The following is a 20,933-nucleotide window of genomic DNA, read 5'->3' as shown; positions in this document are numbered from 1 at the left end:
ATAGCTAAGTCTTTCACAGCTGATCATCATTACAATACTGCTACTACTGTGTATAATTATTTCTTAGTTTTGCTCACTTCATTCTGCATCAGTTCATGTAAATCTTCCCAGGTTTTTCTGAAAGCATCAGTTCTTATAGCACAATAGTATTCCATCGCAATCATATACCATATCACAATTTGTTTAGCCCATTCCCCAATTGATAGGCATCCCCTCAATTTCCAATTCTTTGCCACCAAAAGAAGAATTGCTGTAAATATTTTTGTACCTATAGGTCATTTTCCTTTTTCTTTAATCTCTCTGGGATACAGATCTAGTGGTGGTATGTGTTGCTGTATCAAAGCGTATGCACAGTTTTATAGCTCTTTGGGCATAGTTCCAAATTGCTTTTCGGAAATTGGGTCAGTTCACAACTCCACTAACAGTGAATTGATGTCCCTCTTTTCCCACGTTCTCTCTAGCATTTTTCATTTTCCTTTTCTTTCATGCTAACCAATCTGAGAAGTATGAAGTGGTACCTCAGAATTATTTTAATTTCTATTTCTCTAATCAATAGTGGTTTAAAGCATTTTTCATATGACTATAGATAGCTTTGATTTCTTCTGAAAATTTATTGTTCATGTTCTTTGACTATTAATTGAGGAATGCTCTTATTTTTATAAATTTAACTCTCTATATGTTTGAAAAATGAGGCCTTTATCAGAGAAACTTACTGTACAATTCTGTTTCCTGCTTTGGCTGCATTGGTTTCGTTTGTGCCTTTAAGAATTTGGATGCTGTGCTATTTGGTACATATATGTTTAGTATTGCTATTACTTCATTGTCTATTATACCTTCTAGCAAAATTTAGTTTCCCTGATTATTTATTTTAATTAGTTGTATTATGGCTTTTGCTTTGTCTGAGATCATGACTGCTACCCTTTTTTTTTTTTTAACCACAATTGGAGCATAATAGATTTTGCTCCAGCCCCTTGTTTTAACTTTGTATATGTTTTTCAAGTGTGTGTCTTGTAAACAACTTATTATTGGATTCTAGTTTCTAATCTATTCTTCTATCCTCTTCTGTTTTATGGTTGATTTCATCCCATTCACATTCATGGTTATGATTATTAACTATATTTTCCTATTTTTTTCTATTTATCCATCTCTCTTTTTACCCTTTTCCTCCTCAAAAGTCTGTTTTGCTTCTGACTATTGCCTCCCCTAATCTACTTTCCGTTTTATCACCAACCTCCCTCCCTCCCACCCCACCCTGAACTTATCCCCTTCCCCACTTGTTTCCCTATTGGGTAATATAGATTTCTGTACCAGACTAAGTTTGTATGTATGTTCTTTCCTCTTTGAACCAATTCTGATGAGAGTGAGATTCAAGCATTACCTAGCATACCCCCCCATTCCCTTCACTATAAAAGCTCTTCCTTGTGTGCCTCTTTTATGTGAGACAATTTTCCCCATTTTCCTTTCCCTTCCTCCTTCTCCCAGTGCATCTCTCTTTCTTATTTCTTCTTTTTTTAAAGAGATCATGCCAATATAATTGACTCACACCTGTACCATCTGTCTATGTAGACTCCTTCTAATTGCTATAGTAATGATGAAGTTCTTAGGAATTACATCATCTTCTGATATAGAAATGTAAACAGTTTAACCTTATTAAGTCCTTCTTTCAGGTTTACCTTTTTATACTTTTCTTAAGTCTTGTGTTTGAATGGCAGATTTTCTATTCAGCTCTATTCTTTTTATTAGAAATGCTTGAAAAGTAGTCTATTTCATTAAATATCATTTTTCCCTGAAGGATTATATTCAGTTTTGCTAAGTAGATTATTCTTGCTTGTAATCCTAGCTTCTTTACCTTTTGGAATGTCATATTCCAAGCTCTCTGCTCCTTTAATGTGGAAGTTGTTAAATCTTGTATGATTCTGACTATGTTTCCATGGTATTTGAATAGTTTCTTTCTGGTTGCTTGCAGTATTTTCTCCTTGACCTTGAGCTTCTGGAATTTGACTATAATATTCCTAAGAGTTTTCATTTTGGGATCTCTTTCAGAAGGTGATTGGTGGATTCTTTCAATTTTTGTTTTACCCTCTGGTTCCAAGATATCAGGGCGGTTTTCCTTGATAACTTCTTTAAATATGATATCTAGTAGGCTTTTTTTTTATCATGGCTTTCAGATAGTCCAATAATACTTAAATTGTTTCTTTTTTAATCCATTTTCCAGGTCAGTTTTTATGATGAGATATTTTACATTTTCTCCTACTTTTTCTTTCTTTTGACTTTGTTTTATTTTTTCTTGATGTCCCATGGAGTCATTAGCTTCCACTTGCCCAATTCTAATTTTTAAGGAATTATTTTTTTTCAGTGAGCTTTTGTACCTCTTTTTCCATATGGCTGATTCTGCTTTTTAAGGAATTCCTCAGTGAAATTTTGTGCCTTTTTAACCATTTGGCCAATTCTGTTTTTTAAGGTGTTATTTCTTTAGTATGTTTTTGTGCCTATTTTACCGTAATCTCTTTTCATAATTTTCTTGTATCACTCATTTATTTTCCCAGATTTTCCTCTACCACTCTTACTGCTTTCTTTAACTCTTCCAGGAATTCTTGTTGGGCTTGTATCCAATACACATTTTTTCCTTTGAGGCATTGTTTGTAGCTGCTTTCATGTTGTTGTCTTCTTCTGGGTGTGTACTTGGTCTTTCCTGTCACTGCAGTGGCTGTTTGTAGTCACGTTCCTTTTTTGTTATAAGCCTGTTTCTTGACTTTGAACTTTATGTTGGGCTCTGCTTACCTGGAGGAGGAAGGGCATGACACTGTCCTAAGTTTCTGGCTTTTTCATGTTGCTGTTTTCAGAGCTAGTTAGGGAGGGCTGTAAGTTATGGAGGTCTGGTGCTTCCAGGATGGGGAGGGGTGTGATCACTGCTCTCCTGGTTTGTGCTCTAGTCATTACTCAGGAAGGGCCTCTGCTCCCCTGTACCTACAAGTGCTAGTGCTCCTCTCTGCCCTGAACATCTTTTAGCTGAGAGTTCCCAAAGCTACTATTGCTGCTGCTGTCACAGTCACCTCCAAGACCTCCCACTGTGCACTGTGGGCTAGCTCTCACCATGGTGTCAGACCTCTCCTTCCAACCTCCTAAGCTGTCTTGGGATGGAAAAGTGAATCACCCTGATCTTTTCTTCGCTATGCTGTGCCAGAATTCAATTTGACATGCCATTTTAAGATTGTTTGGAGGGGAATGTTAGGAGTTTGGCTGGGTTGCTGCCTCTATTTTGCCATCTTGGCTCCCCCATGTGCTAGCTTTCAAACAATATAATAATGCTAGTATTCTCTATGAAAATATCCATTAATACTTTTGGGAAACAAAAAGATAGTATCAACATTGACTATACCTTGTAATCAAAGGTTCTTTTTTGTGTATTTTTAGGCTCTCATAATGAATGGAGCAGACCTTTCCGTTCAGGATGATCGTGGATGCACTCCATCACACCTTGCTGCAACACATGGACATTCTTACACATTACAGGTTATGCTCAGAAGTGGAGTGGTAAGGAATTCATATTAATTTTGGAATATGTAATTGAGTAGTAATAATGATGATGATGATGATGATAGTTCACCTTCTCATATTGCAATGGAGTTTACTAAGTTCTTTCCTCAGAACATCCCTGTGAAGGGGGTACTGCAAGTAGGATTATTATATCCATTTTACAGATAAGGAAACAGAAGCTCAGAGAGGTTAAGAAACATTACTATAGTCACACAGTTGGTAGTTTGAAAAGCTATGATACAAATCCAGATTTTCTTACTCCTTTAGTAGTCTATGCCAGGCTGCCTCTTAGTAAACTGTATAGAATATCAGCCTAGAGTGTAATTTGAGAGTCTTATAATATCTTTCTAACTCTGTCATTGACTTGCTAGGGAACTTGTAGGTGTCAGTGAAAGGTGAACACAACGGTTCTGTTGTGTTCAGACAAGGCAAATAATTCTGGAGTGTTGGTGGGGACTGGAACCACCTCTGATGTGCTTAGAGCACTGGCCCAGGACCACAGGTAATAATCTGGGGTTCAGTGCTTGAGCACCCCGATAATCCAGATTTCTTGTGCAGAATCTTACAAAGAATTAAAGGACAGTGCTGGCTGTGAATCCTCCAACTCATGTGGTTCTAGAAAATTTAAGCTTGGGAGATTCTCCAGTGTCTGAAGAATGGAAAGATAATCCGAGAAAGAAGCTCAGTATAAAATCTGGTTGATTGTCAGAACATGAGTGGGATGTAGAAAGTGCCCAAGGAGCAATGCATCCACTCTGTCGTGGAGACTATTTAACTTTTAGACCTCAGGCACCATTGTCAATAACTGTTAGTTATTGTTATTCCAAAGTTCTGTGGTCTATATGCCTATAGTGCTGATAGCAGAAAATGTAGAAGATTAGGATGTGTATGGAGTGTTGGACTTCAAATAGGAGAATGAAGGTGGATCAGTATACCATACCATAAGTTCAGAATGCTTTAGACTGTCTGCCCGGCAGCTAGTCATTTCAGTGTCGTATCTGTGCAGCTGAGGAAAAGACAACTTTCACATATTCAGTGGTATTTTACCAGTCTCAGCACATTTCCCAGTTGATTTTTTTTAAAAAGGTGGTCAGTTGCACTAACTGTCTGTGTTAGTGTATCTTATTCTCATAGATGAAGAAGGTGATGGGAGAGCATGAGGAAAAACACTGAAGGTATTAGATATGAGATTAATGAGAAACCATTGCTCTAACACTGTCAGTGACAAGTACCAATTCTGTAGAATCTTTTCACAAAGTATATTATCAGGAAGTGAGTACTGACCCTGAGAAAATAAATGTGCTTCCTCATCACTTAATCATGTCTTTGGAAGTTATCAGGAAGTGAAAGTTTTTTCTAGGATTTGATGGCTGTGATCCGAAGTTTGAGAACTATGCTGTCATAGCAAATCCTCTCAATGACCTCTGTGTCCATAACTGTGGTTAAGAAGAACCAAAAGCAGAAAGGTAAGAAGGAGATGATCTGTACCTTCTGCTTAACTACTCTACAAATGTTGGCTTTTGTAAATTCAAACAGTCCTTTTGTGTTATACACTGATTCTAGCTGAGAGTGCTTAGGAACAGTTTTATTCCAGAAGGAGGATGGCCACCAAAAGTCACTGCATTTGTTAGTAGAGGACTTATTGACCATGAGCCTTGGCATTTTACCTACAGATTGGGATTGTTAGCTTTGAAGTAGGCTGTCACCAATAAGTTCCAAAACCTTAGCTATGGCACTTGGTTTCAAGTATGGACAGGAAACAACCAAAGACTTATATTCTGACAAGTGCCAAATTGGATGCTGCCTGCCAGCCATAGACAGTTGTGCTGGCTAGCATTACTGGAGAGGAAAGTGCAATGGGGATGTATATTCCCTGTCACTTAGCTGCAGTGCATTTGCAACTTTGATGGTTCCCATGGAGGGGTGAAAGTAAGACACATAAGGAACAAGAATACTTACATAAGATGGCACCCGCACCCCTAGATAGTGTGAAGTTGTAGCACTGAGCCTTGATTGTTCTTGATAGAGAATGTAAGTTGAGGATGAATGTCTATGAGTAGTGATAAAGGCCAAGAAAAAAGGTCGTGACCCTGGAAAGCTCAAGCTTATATCCTGAGAGACACTCTACTTTTGAAATAATAGCAAATGGTGGCATGCAGTAGGGTATCAGATTATTAATGATCCTCTTTGGGGTTAAAAGGCAGTTGATTCTAACAAAGGCCTGTAATAAAAGTGCTCCATTATGACTTTAGATACTTGGGTCAAGAGAAGACTCTGGAGCTGGTATGGAATAGGTTCTGTGGACTCAGGATAGCAGCAGTTATGTGTAAGAAGTGTGCAACTTATGCTTAATTTGTTTTAAGTAATGTGTCATCATCTGGGACTGCTAATCTGGAAAGCATAAGAAGTAGCACAACTTGGGAGTTAGTATATGTGGACTTCTTGTCTGTGGAAGAGGATAGAAAGGACATAAGCAATATCCTACCCTGAGGGATCTCACATTGTTAGCAACTGATTTATTTGGGAAGTATGAATTGTTTTGATTACTTATCTTTTTTTGGGGAGTGGGTGGCATGGCTATTATTGGAAGACTTCCTTGAAGTCTTTTAGCAAACTTTTTGAGGTCTAATTACTTTTCAGATGTCCATCTCTTGCCTTGAAATAGCATCCTACATTTTGCTGGGTAGAAAATTTTGGTTTATATAAGTTTTATTTCAGTTTCTCCAGTTGCCCTTTATATTTTGGGAGAAGACTGCTCTGATCTTGACTACTATTTCTACGTAGGTAATTTAGGTCTTTCTTCAAATAGGTCCAGGTATTTTTTTCTTATTGTTATTGTTGTGCCCCCTCTATGGCACAATTTTCACTTCCAGGTTGGCTCCCTGGGAGGGAAGGGAGTGCCTGCTTCCAGTCAAGTTGCTTTCTGGGTCTACTTGCCTAAAACTATGGCTCACAAGCCTCTAATATTGTGCTTACCTTTAGTAGTTAACCAATAGACACAGTTAGTTTAAAGCAAAGTCATTGACTAAGATAGTATAATAAGAACAGTAACTACCAAACACCATCCCGCCCCATATTAAGACATTAGCATATTCATCTCCATTATCTGCCCCTTACTTTTTCAGATTGCATCATCTGGGCTGAGGGGTAAAGCGTTTGGTACGGTGTCCTAACGAACTTCTCCCCTCCATCTTCAATCCCTTTCTCTCCCAGTTAAACAGTTGCTATTCTCAACAATCTGTGTTTTTTTGGGGCCTAGTTTTCCATTTTACTAGTTCTAGATAGCACCCTAGGGACTTGGGCAGGCTCTAAAGTCTCTCAACAGAATCCATGGGATCAGATCAGGTCACCAAGCAATGATTAAACACCTAATTTTTAAATAATCCAGAAATTAATAGTCTTCTGTGAGGGCCCAGGCCTATCATAGCTAGAAATCCTAGAGATTTATATTCACCTTCAAATATATTGTTGTATGAGTCAATAAATAAAAATAATTTTACAAAATTGTCATAGCTTGTTGCTTGTCTTGATGCTTGTTAAAGGCCTGCACCAGTCCAAACACAGTAAAAAGAAAATTGATTCTTCCCCCCTTCACAGGGAAGGCCTGGTTCCCACAGAGCTCCCAACAAGCATGGAAAGCCTGGGGTTGACTGGAAATTACCCCTTCACCTTTAGATGAGAAACCAAACTGTTCTGGGTGAAAATTATTTTGCATCCCTGTTGTTTTGAACCCCTGAAATTTCATCAGTGATTCTACACAACACACATGGCATTCCATGTGGAGGTCCAAACTCATCCTTCACTAGGACAAGTAGGTTTTAGCTTAAAAAGAAATTAAACAAACTCAAAAAAGTCCTAGGGAAGTATAGGGCTCCTGAAAAGCGTGTAAGTGCCTTCCCTCTGATATTATCTCCAATTTATCTTTTATATATTATCTTGCTTATACATAGTTGTTTGCATGTTGTCTTCCTCATTAGATTTTGTCCTCCTGGAGGCCAAGGACTGGGTGTGCCTTTCTTTGTATCCTCAGTGTTTAGCACAGTGTTTGGCCAATAGTAGGTGTTGAATAAATGTTTCTTGACTTGACTAAGCATTAAGGGCTGATTACTCAGGGTTTCTGGGCCAATAGGCAAAGTTTATCTTATAGGCGTGTAGTACATAAATATTTCAGACAAGCTATATGAACTCATGTAATAATAATAATAGCTAACATTTATATAACATCTACTATGTACTAGGTACTGTGCTAACTGCTTTGCAAATATTATCTCATTTGATACCCTATAACACCTCTGAGATGTAGGTTCTATTTATTATCCCCATTTTACAGATGGAGAAACTGAGATAAATATAATTCAAATGACTTGCCCAAGATCACACAACTAGTAAGTATCTGAGGCCGGATTTGAACTCAGGTCTTTCTGACTCCAGGTCCATTGATCTATGTGCTGTGCTATCTAGCTGCTCCCAAGTCACAATAAAACAAACAGCCTAATAAATCTGCCTGAAAATTTAAAGAAAAAAATGAACTTAGATGAGTACTCATGGTGTGCTTTAAGAGAATTGATAAATACTAGTATTCAAGCGATGCAATATCAATGACACGTCAGCTACCTTACTTGTAACAGGTACATTAATATAGAAGATATGAGTAGTTAAGTTTTCAGCTATGTAAAAGTTGTCTCAAAGCAAGTGGTTTCACTTAGAAACACACCTGAAAAATGTTTGTCTAATTGTAGTCTGAAAATAAAATGAAGTGAAAGAAACAATACTAATTTCCTCCCCAGTGGATCCATGCCATACTAGGACATCCAAGAAGTAGAGTCCTTGATGGAGAATCTCTCTAATGAGTCTAGGGCATCCCAAATATGTCCCTGACGAAGTCTGACCCACAGGGTAGTGCTCCCTCCAGGAGATATTCCCCAACTTGTACTTGGAGGTTGAGTCCTCCCAGTGGGTAGCTCCCTTAGATTCAGGGTAACCTGTGGGTCTGCTTTCCTGAAACTGTAACTCAAAATCCTTCATCAGTAGTACTTTTAATAGTCTGCCAGTAAATAATTAGTTTATTGGTATTTATTAAGTTGGTGTAATAACAATAATAGCTACAAAACATTTCCCTCATAAACCTGAAATTTCTGCACTAGTACAGTTATCTCATTTTATAGTTGAGAAAATGGAGACCCAGAGATACTCATAGATTTACTTTTCATCAGCCAGCTACTTTAATTCCTAATCAGGACAGTAATTAAGATGTCATAGTTACTAACTTTTTAGACAGCATTCGCTATTAGAACAGTACACGATGTGGAGACAGAAGACGTGTGCTTGGGTCTTGCTCATGTCGCTTAGTAGCTAGGCATCTTGGGCATATAACTTCACTGAGTCTTCATTTCTTCATCCATAGAACTCAAATAATACTACTTGCATTACATATCCTGTAAGATCATTGTGATAAAAGCACATTGTAAACAAACCTCAAATAGCTATATAAATGTGAAAGTAATGGAAAAATGGATGAATATTGGATAGAAGGAGATTGCAGCATATCTTCAGTGATGAACTATATGGGAGAAGTGGTAGAAAAGACATAGATGCTTTGAAAAGGTGGGCCATCCATGTAGTGAGAATGAGGGGTAATCATTATTGCATTAGTATCTACAAAATATCCAAAGAACAAAGGAAGATCTCTGTTCTTTGGAGAGATTTTCTATGGAGGATTTACAGCTTTTGATGAGTGGGATTGGATGGGTCATGGACAGAATACTCACCCTGATAACATCATGGGTCTATTAAAGAACTGAAGTATAATTAAAATTGTTTATAAGTGAATAATTGCTTTGCTTTTGTCCAGGTTCTGCTTTTATTGTCATATATGGTATTTGCTTTTTATTTTTAAAAAAATTTATTTTTTGGAGGCGGTTGGGGTTAAGTAACTAGCCCAGGCTCACACAACTAGTCAATGTCTGATGCCAGATTTGAACTCAGGTCCTCCTGGCTCCAGGTTTGGTACTGTATCCATTGTGCCCCCTAGCTGACCCTGCTTTTTATTTTTTAAAAGGCTACAAGCCATTCTAATTTGTAGAATTAAGGTGTTGGGGACATAAAGTGCCTCCTAAATTATGGGCATAAAAATTTAGTAAATGTGAATGTTGTCTTTAGGATCCCAATGTTTCTGATAAGCGTGACTGGAAGCCTGTGCATTATGCTTCTTTTCATGGGCGCCTAGGCTGTGTGCAACTTCTTGTTAAATGGGGAGCTGCTATAGAAGATGTGGATCAGAATGGAAACCTTCCAGGTACAACTTTAAAAAAGAAGCAAATCTTTGAGTTTTGGTTCTTTAGTAGTGTGAATATTTAATTTCTGACAGTATTTCTGGAGTTTGGACAACAATCATTTGACAACCCATGCAAAATTATGGAAATAAATGGTTTACATTAACATTCACTCAATGATATTTTCCAAACGTTTATTAACCAGTTACCAAATGAGATATGCAAAGATAATTAAGATGTAGTCTTTATCCCACGAAGCTTACAGATGTTGGGGGTGGACAGAAATGGATGGAAGGTATAGGGAAAATAAGACATAGGCACAAGTAAAATACAAGATGGATATGGGTATAAGATTTATAGGCAAGGTGCAAAAGAGAGTTTAGTAGGAGGCAAGACTTTTTGACTGGAGATAATCAGGAAAAACTTTGTTTAGGATGTTGCTTTTGTACCTCCTTTGAGGGAGGTATAAACAGAACCCTGCTAGGGACTGTGTGTGGGCAATTGCCTTTCAACAAAGGCTTGAGTAAGGATGTAGAGATAAAGAAAGTATAGGGTATGACTTTTAAAAATTATGAATTTAATAATATTTTTATTTATTGTTTTAAATTAAATTTTATTTCTTTCAATTAACCAAATTGACCTTCTTTCCCTCCTACCTACCTCACCCTCCAGTTGAAAAAGTTATTTTAATGTGGATACCTTCTGATGCAGCAATACTGCTACCAGGACTATATCCCAAAGAGATCAAAGAAAAAGGAAAAGGACCCATATATACAAAAATATTTATAGCAGCTCTTTTTGTTCATTTGTTTGTTTGTTTTTTTGGTGAGGCAGTTGGGTTTAAGTGACTTGCCTCGGGTCATGCAGCTAGTGTCAAATGTCTAAGGCCAGATTTGAACTCAGGTCCTCCTGACTACAATTTTTGGAACTTGGCCAAGGCAAAAATTTGTTTTGCTTGATTATACATATCTTTTCCAAGAGCTTTGTTTTTCTTTCTTTTGAAATTAGATAATCATTTTTCTGGTGTGTTTCTAAGTCAAACCACTTGCTGTGAGACAATTTTTACATGACTGAAAACTTACCTACTCATATCTTTTATGTTAATGTGCCTGTTACAAGTAAGGTAGCTGACCTGAGTGGCATAGACATTGCATCCCTTGAATACTAGTACTTATCAATTCCCCTGAAACACACCATGAGTACTCATCTAAGTTCATTTTTTCTTTAAATTTTCAGGCAGATTTATTAGACTGTTTGTTTTATTGTGACGTGGGAGCAGCTAGATAGCACAGGACATAGATCAATGGACCTGGAGTCAGAAAGACTTGAGTTCAAATCCGGCCTCAGATACTTACTAGCTGTGTGATCTTGGGCAAGTCATTTGAACTGTATTTATCTCAGTTTCTCCATCTGTAAAATGGGGATAATAATAGCACTTATATCTCAGAGTTGTTATAGGGTATTTAATGAGATAATATTTGTAAAGCAGTTAGCACAATACATAGTACACAGTAGATGCTATATAAATGTTAGCTATTATTATTATTACATGAGCTCATTACCTCTCTATCAAGAGCAGAGAACATAGTTCATCTTGAGTCCTTAGGAATCAATAGTTGGTCATTCATTGTGTTGATCAGAGTTCCTAAGACTCTAAAAGTTGTTTGTCTTTAAATCTTGTTTTTATTTTGTATTATTTTACTGGCTCTGCTCATTTCACCCTGCATCAGTTAATACAAGTCTTCTCAGGCTTTTTTGAAAGCATTTCACTTATTATTTTTTAAAATAATATTTTATTTTTTCCCAATTACATGTAAAGACAAAAAAATTTTGAGGTTCTAAATTTTTTTTCTTCCCTCTCACCTCCTTCCTCCCTAAGAGGGTAAGCAATTTGTCATAAGTTATGTATGTGCAATCATGTAAAACATATTTCCATATTAGTCATGTTGTAAAAGAAGAAATAGACTAAAAGTAAAAAAAAAACAAACCCCAAAAATAAAGTGAAAAATAGTGTGCTTCAATCTGCATTCAGACTCCATCAGTTCTTTCTCTGGAGGTAGATAGCATTTGTCATTACAAGTCTTTTGGAATTGTCTTGGATCATTATATTGCTGAGAAGAGCTACATCATTCACAGTTCTTCATCGAACAATATTGCTGTTACTGGTGTATAATGTTCTCCTGGTTCTGCTCACTTCACTTTTCATCAGTTCATGTAAATCCAGGTTTTTCTGAAATCAACCTGTTTGTAATTTCTCAAAGCATAATAGTACTCCATTACAATCATATACTATAACTTGTTCAGACATTCCCCAGTAGATAGGCATCCCCTTGATATCCAGTTGTTTGCCACCACATAAAGAGCTACCATAAATATTTTTTGCACAAATAGGTCTCTTTGGTATACAGATCTAGTAGTGGTATTGCTGGATCAAAGAGTATGCACAGTTGCATAGCCCTCCCTTTGGGCACAGTTCCTAATTACTCTCCAGAATGGTTGGATCTGTTCACAACTCCATCGACAATGCAGTAATGCCCCAATTTTCCCACGTCTCCTCCAACATTTGTAATTTCCTTTTCTGTCATATTAGCCAATCTGATAGGTATGAGGTGGCACCTCAGAGTTACTTTAATTTGCATTTCTCTAATCAATAGTGATTTAGAGGATTTTTTCATATGACTGTAGATAAATTGGATTTCCTCTTATGAAAACTGCCTCTTCATATTCTTTGACCATTTATCAATCCCCTCATTATTTCTTAAAGAACAATAGTATTCCATTACTTTGTATGCCACAACTTATTTAGCTGTTTTCCAATTGATGGGCATCCCCTCAGTTTCCACTTCTTTGCCACCACAAAAAAGAGCTGCTGGGAGCAGCTAGGTGGTGCAGTGGATAAAGCCCCAGCCCTGGACTTTTAAGAAATTAGTTTTAAACTTCATTTGTACTGGACTAGCTGCCATTCCCTGAATACAGCTGGTGATTTATTTTGTAAAACTTTTGCTGTCTTGATAATACTGTAATTTTTAATAACAGCTTATATTTATATAGCCTGCTATAGTTTACAAAATACTTTTACCTCATAACAACCCTGTGAAGTAGGTAGCATAAAAAGGAATAGTTCTACTTTACAGATGAGGAAAATAGGCTCTCTAATATAGGAAGGAAGGAAAGAATGAAGAAAAGGAGGAAGCCTTTATTAAGTGCCTATTGTATGCCAGGCAAATATTATCTCATTTGGTCCTCATAACAACCCTGGGCACGAGGGTGGGGTGGGGGGAGTGGGAATAGGTACTGTTATTATCTCTGAAGCAGACAGAAGTTAGTGACTTGCCCAAGGTCACATAGCTAGTAGTGTCTGAGGTCAGATTTAAACTCAGGTCTTTCTCACTTGAGGTGCAGTGTTTTATCCACTAAGCTACCTAGCTGCCTTTATGTAGCTATTATAGTATGAAATGAGATTCAAAAGATAGTTTGGAGTCAGATTAATTTGGGTAGAATTGTCATTTTTATTATATTAACTCGTATTTTTCCAGTATTTTTCGTATTTTTTTCTGACTTTGTTTGAAAAGTGTTTCGTAATTATGTTCATATAGTTCCTGAGTTTGGCTTAGCAGGTACACTCCCAAATATTTTATATTGTCTACAGTTATTTTAAATGGAATTTCTAGTTTGATAGAACTTACCCATCAGAGATTGTGCTTTATTCTCATAACTTTAGGGAACATTGGGCCACCTTTGTGCTACCACATGGTGCTGAAATAGGGTGTAAATGAGGGAGATAGAGTCATATTTTTGATTTTTAAAATCACTTGCCCACTGCATATTTCAAGTTTAGCCTAATTTTGCTCAGGTATGAAGAATCATAAAAACTCCATGGTTGTTGTAGCCTCATAAAAAGTTTCTACTCTCAGAACCAGAACAAAAAGGTAGCATTCTGACAACCTACTGAAGAACTAGTTTTTGCCATATAAGCTAACATGGGTGTGGAAAGCTGCAAGGAATTTGATTCAAATTTACTTATACACTTCTTATCTCCACCTATAGTATCACCTGGAGGGATCGAATTGAGAATCCCAGTAGGAATAATATATATTGCCTAAAGAAATACATAAATATTTAATTTAAATAACTACATGTATATATAAATGTATATATACACGCATACATATATGATATTGGAATTTTCCTAATCTGCTCTCTGTGAATGTGGAATGACATTGAAGAGGTATAGAGTTGCATACTCACTGTATCCAGTACAACATAGTCTGAACCCACAAATTAAAATAAGAATTGGTATTTACAGAATACCAAATATGACATTAAAAATTCATCAGCCCACATTATAAATGGAAAGGAAGTAGGTTTCTCTTCACTCCGGGTATTTAAAGGACGTAAAATATAAATAGATTACTGTTGTCCTATTGCTAGTTAGTTAACAAGCATTATGTGTCAGGTACTGAGCCAAGCCCTGGGTATACAGAGAAAGGCAAGCAAGGTCCCTGCCCTCAAGGAGCTCACATTCTTATGGAGGAGACTATGTACAACAAGTATGTGCAAACAAGATCTATATGGAGTAGAGGGAAGGTAATCTCAGAGGGAAGGCACTCGTAGGGTTGGGGAGAGAGGAGGAAAAGCCTTCTGCAGGTGAGATTTGAGCTGAGTCTTGAAGGCAGCCAGGGAAGGTAGGAGGTGGAGATGAAGAGGGAAAGCATTCAATGCATGGGGAACAGTCAGAGAAAAAGACAGAGAGCTGAGAGATGGAGTGTCAGAAGCAAGAAACAGCAAGAGCATCAGTGTATCTGAATCATAGAGTGTGTAGAAAGGAGTGAAAAATGGGAGGACTGGAAAAGTAGGAAGGAGCCAAGTTGTTATGAACCAAACAGAGGATTTTGTATTTGATTCTAGAGGTGATAGGGAGCCACTGGAGTTTATTAAATATGGAGGTGACAGGTCAGCATGTGCTTTAGGAAGATAACTTTGGCATCTGAGTAGAGGATGGATTGAAGTGGGGAGAGATTTGAGGCAGGAAAACCAACCAGCGGGCTGGCTATTGCAGTAGTGGAGGAATGAGGAGCTACTTAGTCAACCATATTATTGCCTGTTGTAAAATGACAGGGGATAGGAAGTGAGGTAGAAGGAAGTTCTATGCCCTCTGTTGCTCAGGATGGCAAAGTTATATATGATGGGAAGACTCAACTCCCATATTTATATAGTCCTTTGAAAGTGAAAACTGGTACCTTGTGACTTTTTTAAAGCAAAAACTTCAGCTTTGATGCTAACTTTGCCCCCTTTATTTGACAGTTCATGTTGCAGCCATGGAAGGTCACCTTTACTGTTTTAAGTTCCTACTCAGTAGAATGAGCAGTATGAAGCAGGCCTTAAAAGTCTTCAATGATAATGGAGAAAATACAATGGACCTAGCACAGAGATTCTTCAAAGATAACATTGTACAATTTATACAGGGGGCTGAATTTGAAGGAGATAATCAAAACAATCAGGAAAGTAAGTAATTAATAAATTTAGAACTTTCTAGCTTATTATACTAGGTTTGGTTGACTTAGATGGATCTTTGGATCTTTGATTTCTTCTGTGGGGATGTTTCCTTTATTAGCATAAGTTCTAAACCCTCTGTACATTTTCAGTCTGCACATTTCTTATCAATATTCTTCTCTAAATCCTCCGTAGAAGATCCAATATGCTGGAGATCTCCCTCTAAGTCATTCAGTCAATAAGCATTTTTAAGTGTTACTCTGTGCCTGGCACTGGGCTAAGCACTGGAGATTAAAAAAGAAGAGGCAAAAGACAGTTCCTGCTCTAAAGAAGCTCATAACCTCATGGGATAGACAACATGCAAACTTTTACGTACAATCAGTATACAGGATAAATGGTAAATAATCAATAGAGGGAAGTCAGTATAATTAAGAAGATTGAGGAAGGGTTTCTGTAGAAGGTAACATTTGAGCTGGGACTTGAAGAAAGCCAGGGAGCCCAAGAGGCTAGAGATGAGGAGGGAGAGCATTCTAGGCATGGGGAATGGCCAGAGAAAAAGCCTGGAGGAGAGATGGAGTGAGTGTCTTTTTTGAGGAACATCCAGGAGGCCAGTGACACTGAATAGAAGAGTAAGTGGGATGGAGGACAGGGTGTGGTGTAACAAGCCTGGAAAGGTATGGGGGGGAGGGTGGCTAGGTTATGAAGAACTTTGAATGCCAAACAGAGCATTTTATTTTTTGTCCTGAAGGTATTACAGAGACACTGAAGTTTTTTGAATGGGCTGGGGGTAACAATGTTGAACCTGTGCTTTAGGAAAATCACTGTGGTGGCTGAATGGAGGATGAATTGCAGTGGGGAGAGACTTGAGGCAGGCAGAGCCACCAGCAGGCTGTTGCAGTAATTGAAGTGTGAGGTAATGAGGACCTGCTAGACTAGAGCGGTGGCAGTGTCAGAGGAGAGAAGGAGGCATATATTGAGAAATATTGCAAAGGTGAAATCAGCAGGCCTTAGCAACAGGTTGGATATGGAGGCAGGGAAGATGAGAGAATGGAGTTGAAGATGGCACTTTGGTTTCAAGCCTGGGGAGCTCAGACAGTAGTGATGTCCTTGACAGTAATAGGGTAGTTTGCAGGGGAAGAGGGCTTGGAGGAAAAATAATGAATTCAGTTTTGGACATGTTGAGTTTAAGGTATTTATATGTTGGACATCGAGTTTAAAGTGACAAATAGGCAGTTGGAGAGAGATGAGAAGTCAACAGAGTTTATAAGTTTATAAGTAGTTAATAAATAGGTTTCATAAGTATAGACATGCCTTGGAGATATTGGGTTTGGTTCCAGACCACTGCAATAAAGTGAATATTGCAATAAAGTGAATCATACTAATTTTTTGGTTTCCCCGTGCATATAAAAGTTATGTTTACACTATACTGTATACACCATACACTGTAGTGGTATACACTAACCACTATACACTATATAAGTCTATTATCTGTGTAATTATTATGTCTAAAAAATGTACATACTTGAATTTAAAAAATACTTTATTTAAAAAAAAAATGCTTCATCTGAGCCTTCATCAAGTTGTAATCTTTTTTGCTGAGTGGAGGGTCTTGCCTCCATACTGATGGCTGCTAACTGATCAGGGTAATAGTTGCTGAAGGTTGGGGTGGCTGTGGCAATTTCTTAAAATAAGACAATAGAAGTTTATCACATCAATTGACTCTTCCTTTCACTTGAACATTTAGAGGCCATTGTAGGGTTATTAATTGGCTTGATTTCAATATTGTTGTATCTCAAGGAATAGGGAGTCCAGAGGAGAGGGAGAGAGACAGGGGAATGGCCTGTTGGTGGAGCAGTCAGAAGACACATAACATTTATTGATTAAGTTTGCCATCTTATATGGGCATGATTCATGGTGCCCCAAAACAATTAAGATAGTGACATCAAAGATCACTGATCACAGACACAGATCACCATAACAGATATAATAATAATAATGAAAAAGTTTGAAACATCGCAAGAATTACCAAAATGTGACATATAGACATAATGTGTCCACATGCTGTTGGAAAAATGGCACTGATAGCCTCAGTTGACACAGAGTTGCCATAAATCTTCAGTTTTTAAAAAATGCAGTATCTGTATTGGCAATAAAGTAAAGCACAATAAAACCAGGTATGCTTGTAGATCTGAGAATCATCAGCATTGGGATGCTAATTAAATCCAGGGAGCTGATGAGATCACCAAGTGAAGTAGTCTAGAGGAAGAAGAGACGAGTCCCAGAGCCCTGTGGGAAACCAATGGTTAGTGAGTCTTTTAATATCTCCTGGGTGCCAGTGTACCACTTGGCTTTCTATATATTTCTTCTCATTCTCACTATGTGAGTGAATGGCCTCCTTTTTTCAGGAATACTTGATATTGAAGATGTCTTCTCTTCCAATTTCTTATGTTTAAATAATCATTGGTAATGTGGTACAGCCTGCTTAAGACATACTCTGTCTATTTCCTTTGCCTTTTAGGTCACATGCAGTTTTATTTTTTCAAGATTCTGGTGTTCTATGATGCACATCCTTATAGAATCCAAAATATTTGTGTTAATAGTGGGCATTTTGGCAGCTTGGGGTCATTGAAAGTAATTTTCCAAATGTGATCCAATTTCTTTTTCAAATGCTCTTATAATGCAGTTTTTCTGAACTAGACAAATATCAACAAATGTGAACATTTCCATATGTAAAGAAGAACAGAAAAATAGGACTGTACATATAGCCAGAAATCTCAATACCTATATCTTCCCAAAACAAGTATATCATTATATATAGTTATTAGTTATTAGTTATAGTTATTACTATAGCACATTAGTTCCCTAGCTGTCTCACTTGCCTGTGTTGTCCAGTGAATCCTCAACAACTTTTCTGTGCCTTTTCTTTAAATGCTTTGTTGACACTTTTTTCTTCATTTTTGGCATTGCCATTACTAGATATACATTTAGGTAGTGTTGTGGGGAAGGGATAATCTGTTTTTTCCCCATTTCTCTCATTTCACATGATCTCAGTTCCCATGTTATCTTGAGTACATACGGCAGAAAGCGGTGCTGATAATATGAATTATCTGAATATGACAGAAATCTTGATTTTGAAGTCTTGGATGGATAATGGTTTGTGTATGGTAAATAATACTCTTACTTTAGGATTCTGCCTTTATTGCTTTTGAGAGGCATTATTTAGCTGGAGAACATTGAAACTTGAAGTCAGAAAACTTGTGTTTGGTCTCAATTTTTTCACTTACTACGACTTTGGATAAGTCACAACCTCTCTGAAACTCAGTTTCCTCACCTGTAAAATGGGATTAATGCTTACCATACCATATTACGTGTATGTATGTGTATGTGTGGACACACATGTAGCCCATAATAAGTTTTTATACATACGTATATAATATGTAGCCCATATATGTATACATATATAGAAAAACTTATTTGCCTTTCTGTGAACACTTTCAAATATATGTAGACTATATGTGTATGCATATATATGCATTGAAATGTTGAACATTTTCTTGACATCTTATGAATTTTTTCCTACAGATTTAACATTTCCAGGTCATGTAGCTGCTTATAAAGGAGACTTGGAGATGCTTAAGAAATTAGTGGAAAATGGAATAATCAATATTAATGAGCGTGATGATAATGAATCTACTCTTTTGCATAGAGGTTAGTAATCATGTTTCTCATTTCTTTTTTTTCTAATTATTTAATACTTTATTTCCCCCTAGTTACATGTAAAAACAATTTTCAGCATTCATTTTTAAAATTTTGAGTTCCAAATTCTCTACCTTCCTTTTTCCTCCCTCATTGAAATGGTAAGCAATTTGATATAGCTTATACGTGTGCAGTCATGCAAAACATATTTTCATATTAGTTAAATTGTGAAAGAAAACACAGACAAAAAAATAAAGTAAAAAAAAAGGTATTCTTTGATCTACATTCAGACTCCATCAGTTCTTTCTCTGGAGATAGATAGCATTTTTCAACATAAGTCCTTTGGCATTGTCTTGGATCATTGTATTACTGAGAATAGCTAAGTCATTCACAAGTTGATCATTGTACAGTATTACTGTTACTGTGTACAGCATTTCCCTGGTTCTGTTCATTACATTTTGCATCAGTTCATTTAAGTCTTTTCAGATTTTTCTGAGAGCACCCTGCTTACCATCTCTTATAACACAATAGTGTTCCCTCACAATCATATATTACAACTTGTTCAGCCATTCCCCAATTGATGGACATCTCTTCAATTTCTAATTCTTTGCCACCACAAAAAGAGTTACTATAAATATTTTTGTACATATAGGCCCTTTCCCCTGCCTTTTTAAAAATTTCTTTGGGATATAGACCTAGTAGTGGTATTGCTGAGTCAAAGGGTTTACGCAGTTTGATAGCCCTTTGGGCATAGTTCCAAATTACTCCCCAGAATAGTTAGATCAGTTCACAACTCCACCAACAATTCATTTATTTCCCAATTTCCCCATATTCCCTCTAATATTTTTCCTTTTCTGTCACATTAGCCAATCTGATAGGTGTAAAGTGGTACCTCAGAGTTGTTTTAATTTGCATTTCTCTAATCAATAATGATTTAGAACATTTTATCCTATTGTTATAGATAGCTTTGATTACTTTGTCTAAAAACTGCCTATTCATATCGTTTGACCATTTATCATTTGGGGAATGGCTCTTATTTTTATAGATTTGACTCAGTTCTCTCTGTATTTGAAAAATGAGACCTTTATCAGAGAAACTTACCATAAAGTTTTTTTCACAGGCATGATTACCAATTGTATTTTCCTCCATCTTATTTTTCCCACTGTTTATTCTACTCTTTCTCTCTCTCTCTCCTTCCACCCTCAAAAGCTTCTGACTACTGCCTCCCCCAATCTGCCCTGTCTTCTATCAGTGCTGTCCTCCTCCCCCCCCCAGCTTCTCCCTGTCCTTCTCATCCCCTTCCTCTCCTACTTTCCTGTAGGGTAAGATAGATTTCTATACTCAACTGAGTGTGCATGTTATTCCCTCTTTGAGTCACTCCACTCTCACCCCAGTACTGTAGACTTTTCCTGCTGACTTTCTAAGTTGTCTTGGACTGAAAAATTGTTTCACCTCATCCTTTTGTGGGTTCTGCTACTCCAGAAATTTGTTTTGAGGCATTATTTAAAGTTGTTTGGAGGGGAATTTGGGAGTGCTCAGGTGAGTCCCTGTCTTTTTCTGCCATCTTGGCTCTGCTCCTGTGGTTCTTATTTCATTTGCAATTGTAAAATTGTTGCTGACTTGGATATTCTTAAATAATTGCCTATTACAAAAATTTAACGAAACTGACAACTGATTTTTCTGAGACGTCTAGAAGACAATAAGAATACATTTTACAGATTACAAAAATGCTTAAATTTCAACTAAAGTACAATTCAGTTCAGTTTCTATTATGAAGAATACCACACTTGGAATTTGAAGGCCTTTTTTCAAATTCTGGCTCTGTTCTTACTTTTGAATCATATTAGCTATATTACCTTGGGCAAGTCCTGTGGCCTCTCTAAACCTCAGATTTCTCATCTGTAAAATGACGATAATAATACTTTCATTCTCTTC

The 20,933-nt window shown here is 37.1% G+C and overlaps 1 protein-coding gene across 5 annotated transcripts in view; it reads left to right on the top strand.

Annotated features, from left to right (window-relative positions):
* ANKRD42 (ankyrin repeat domain 42) overlaps nt 1-20,933 on the top strand; it is an 86,294-nt gene that overhangs the window by 32,071 nt on the left and 33,290 nt on the right. For 4 of the 5 annotated variants that reach the window (XM_027848348.1, XM_027848346.1, XM_027848345.1 and 1 more), the window contains 4 exons: nt 3,415-3,534; nt 9,697-9,832; nt 15,114-15,314; nt 18,885-19,010. In XM_027848348.1, the coding sequence (XP_027704149.1) occupies nt 3,424-3,534; nt 9,697-9,832; nt 15,114-15,314; nt 18,885-19,010 (574 nt within the window). In that variant the 5' untranslated portion in view covers nt 3,415-3,423. The remainder of the gene's footprint in view (nt 1-3,414; nt 3,535-9,696; nt 9,833-15,113; nt 15,315-18,884; nt 19,011-20,933) is intronic. The other variant, XM_027848347.1, reaches the window with a different exon arrangement.

This window comes from Vombatus ursinus, unplaced genomic scaffold (assembly GCF_900497805.2).
Source record: "Vombatus ursinus unplaced genomic scaffold, bare-nosed wombat genome assembly UNPS02005659.1, whole genome shotgun sequence".
Taxonomy (NCBI): Eukaryota; Metazoa; Chordata; class Mammalia; order Diprotodontia; family Vombatidae; genus Vombatus; species Vombatus ursinus.
This window is presented reverse-complemented; position numbering and strand designations above follow the sequence as displayed.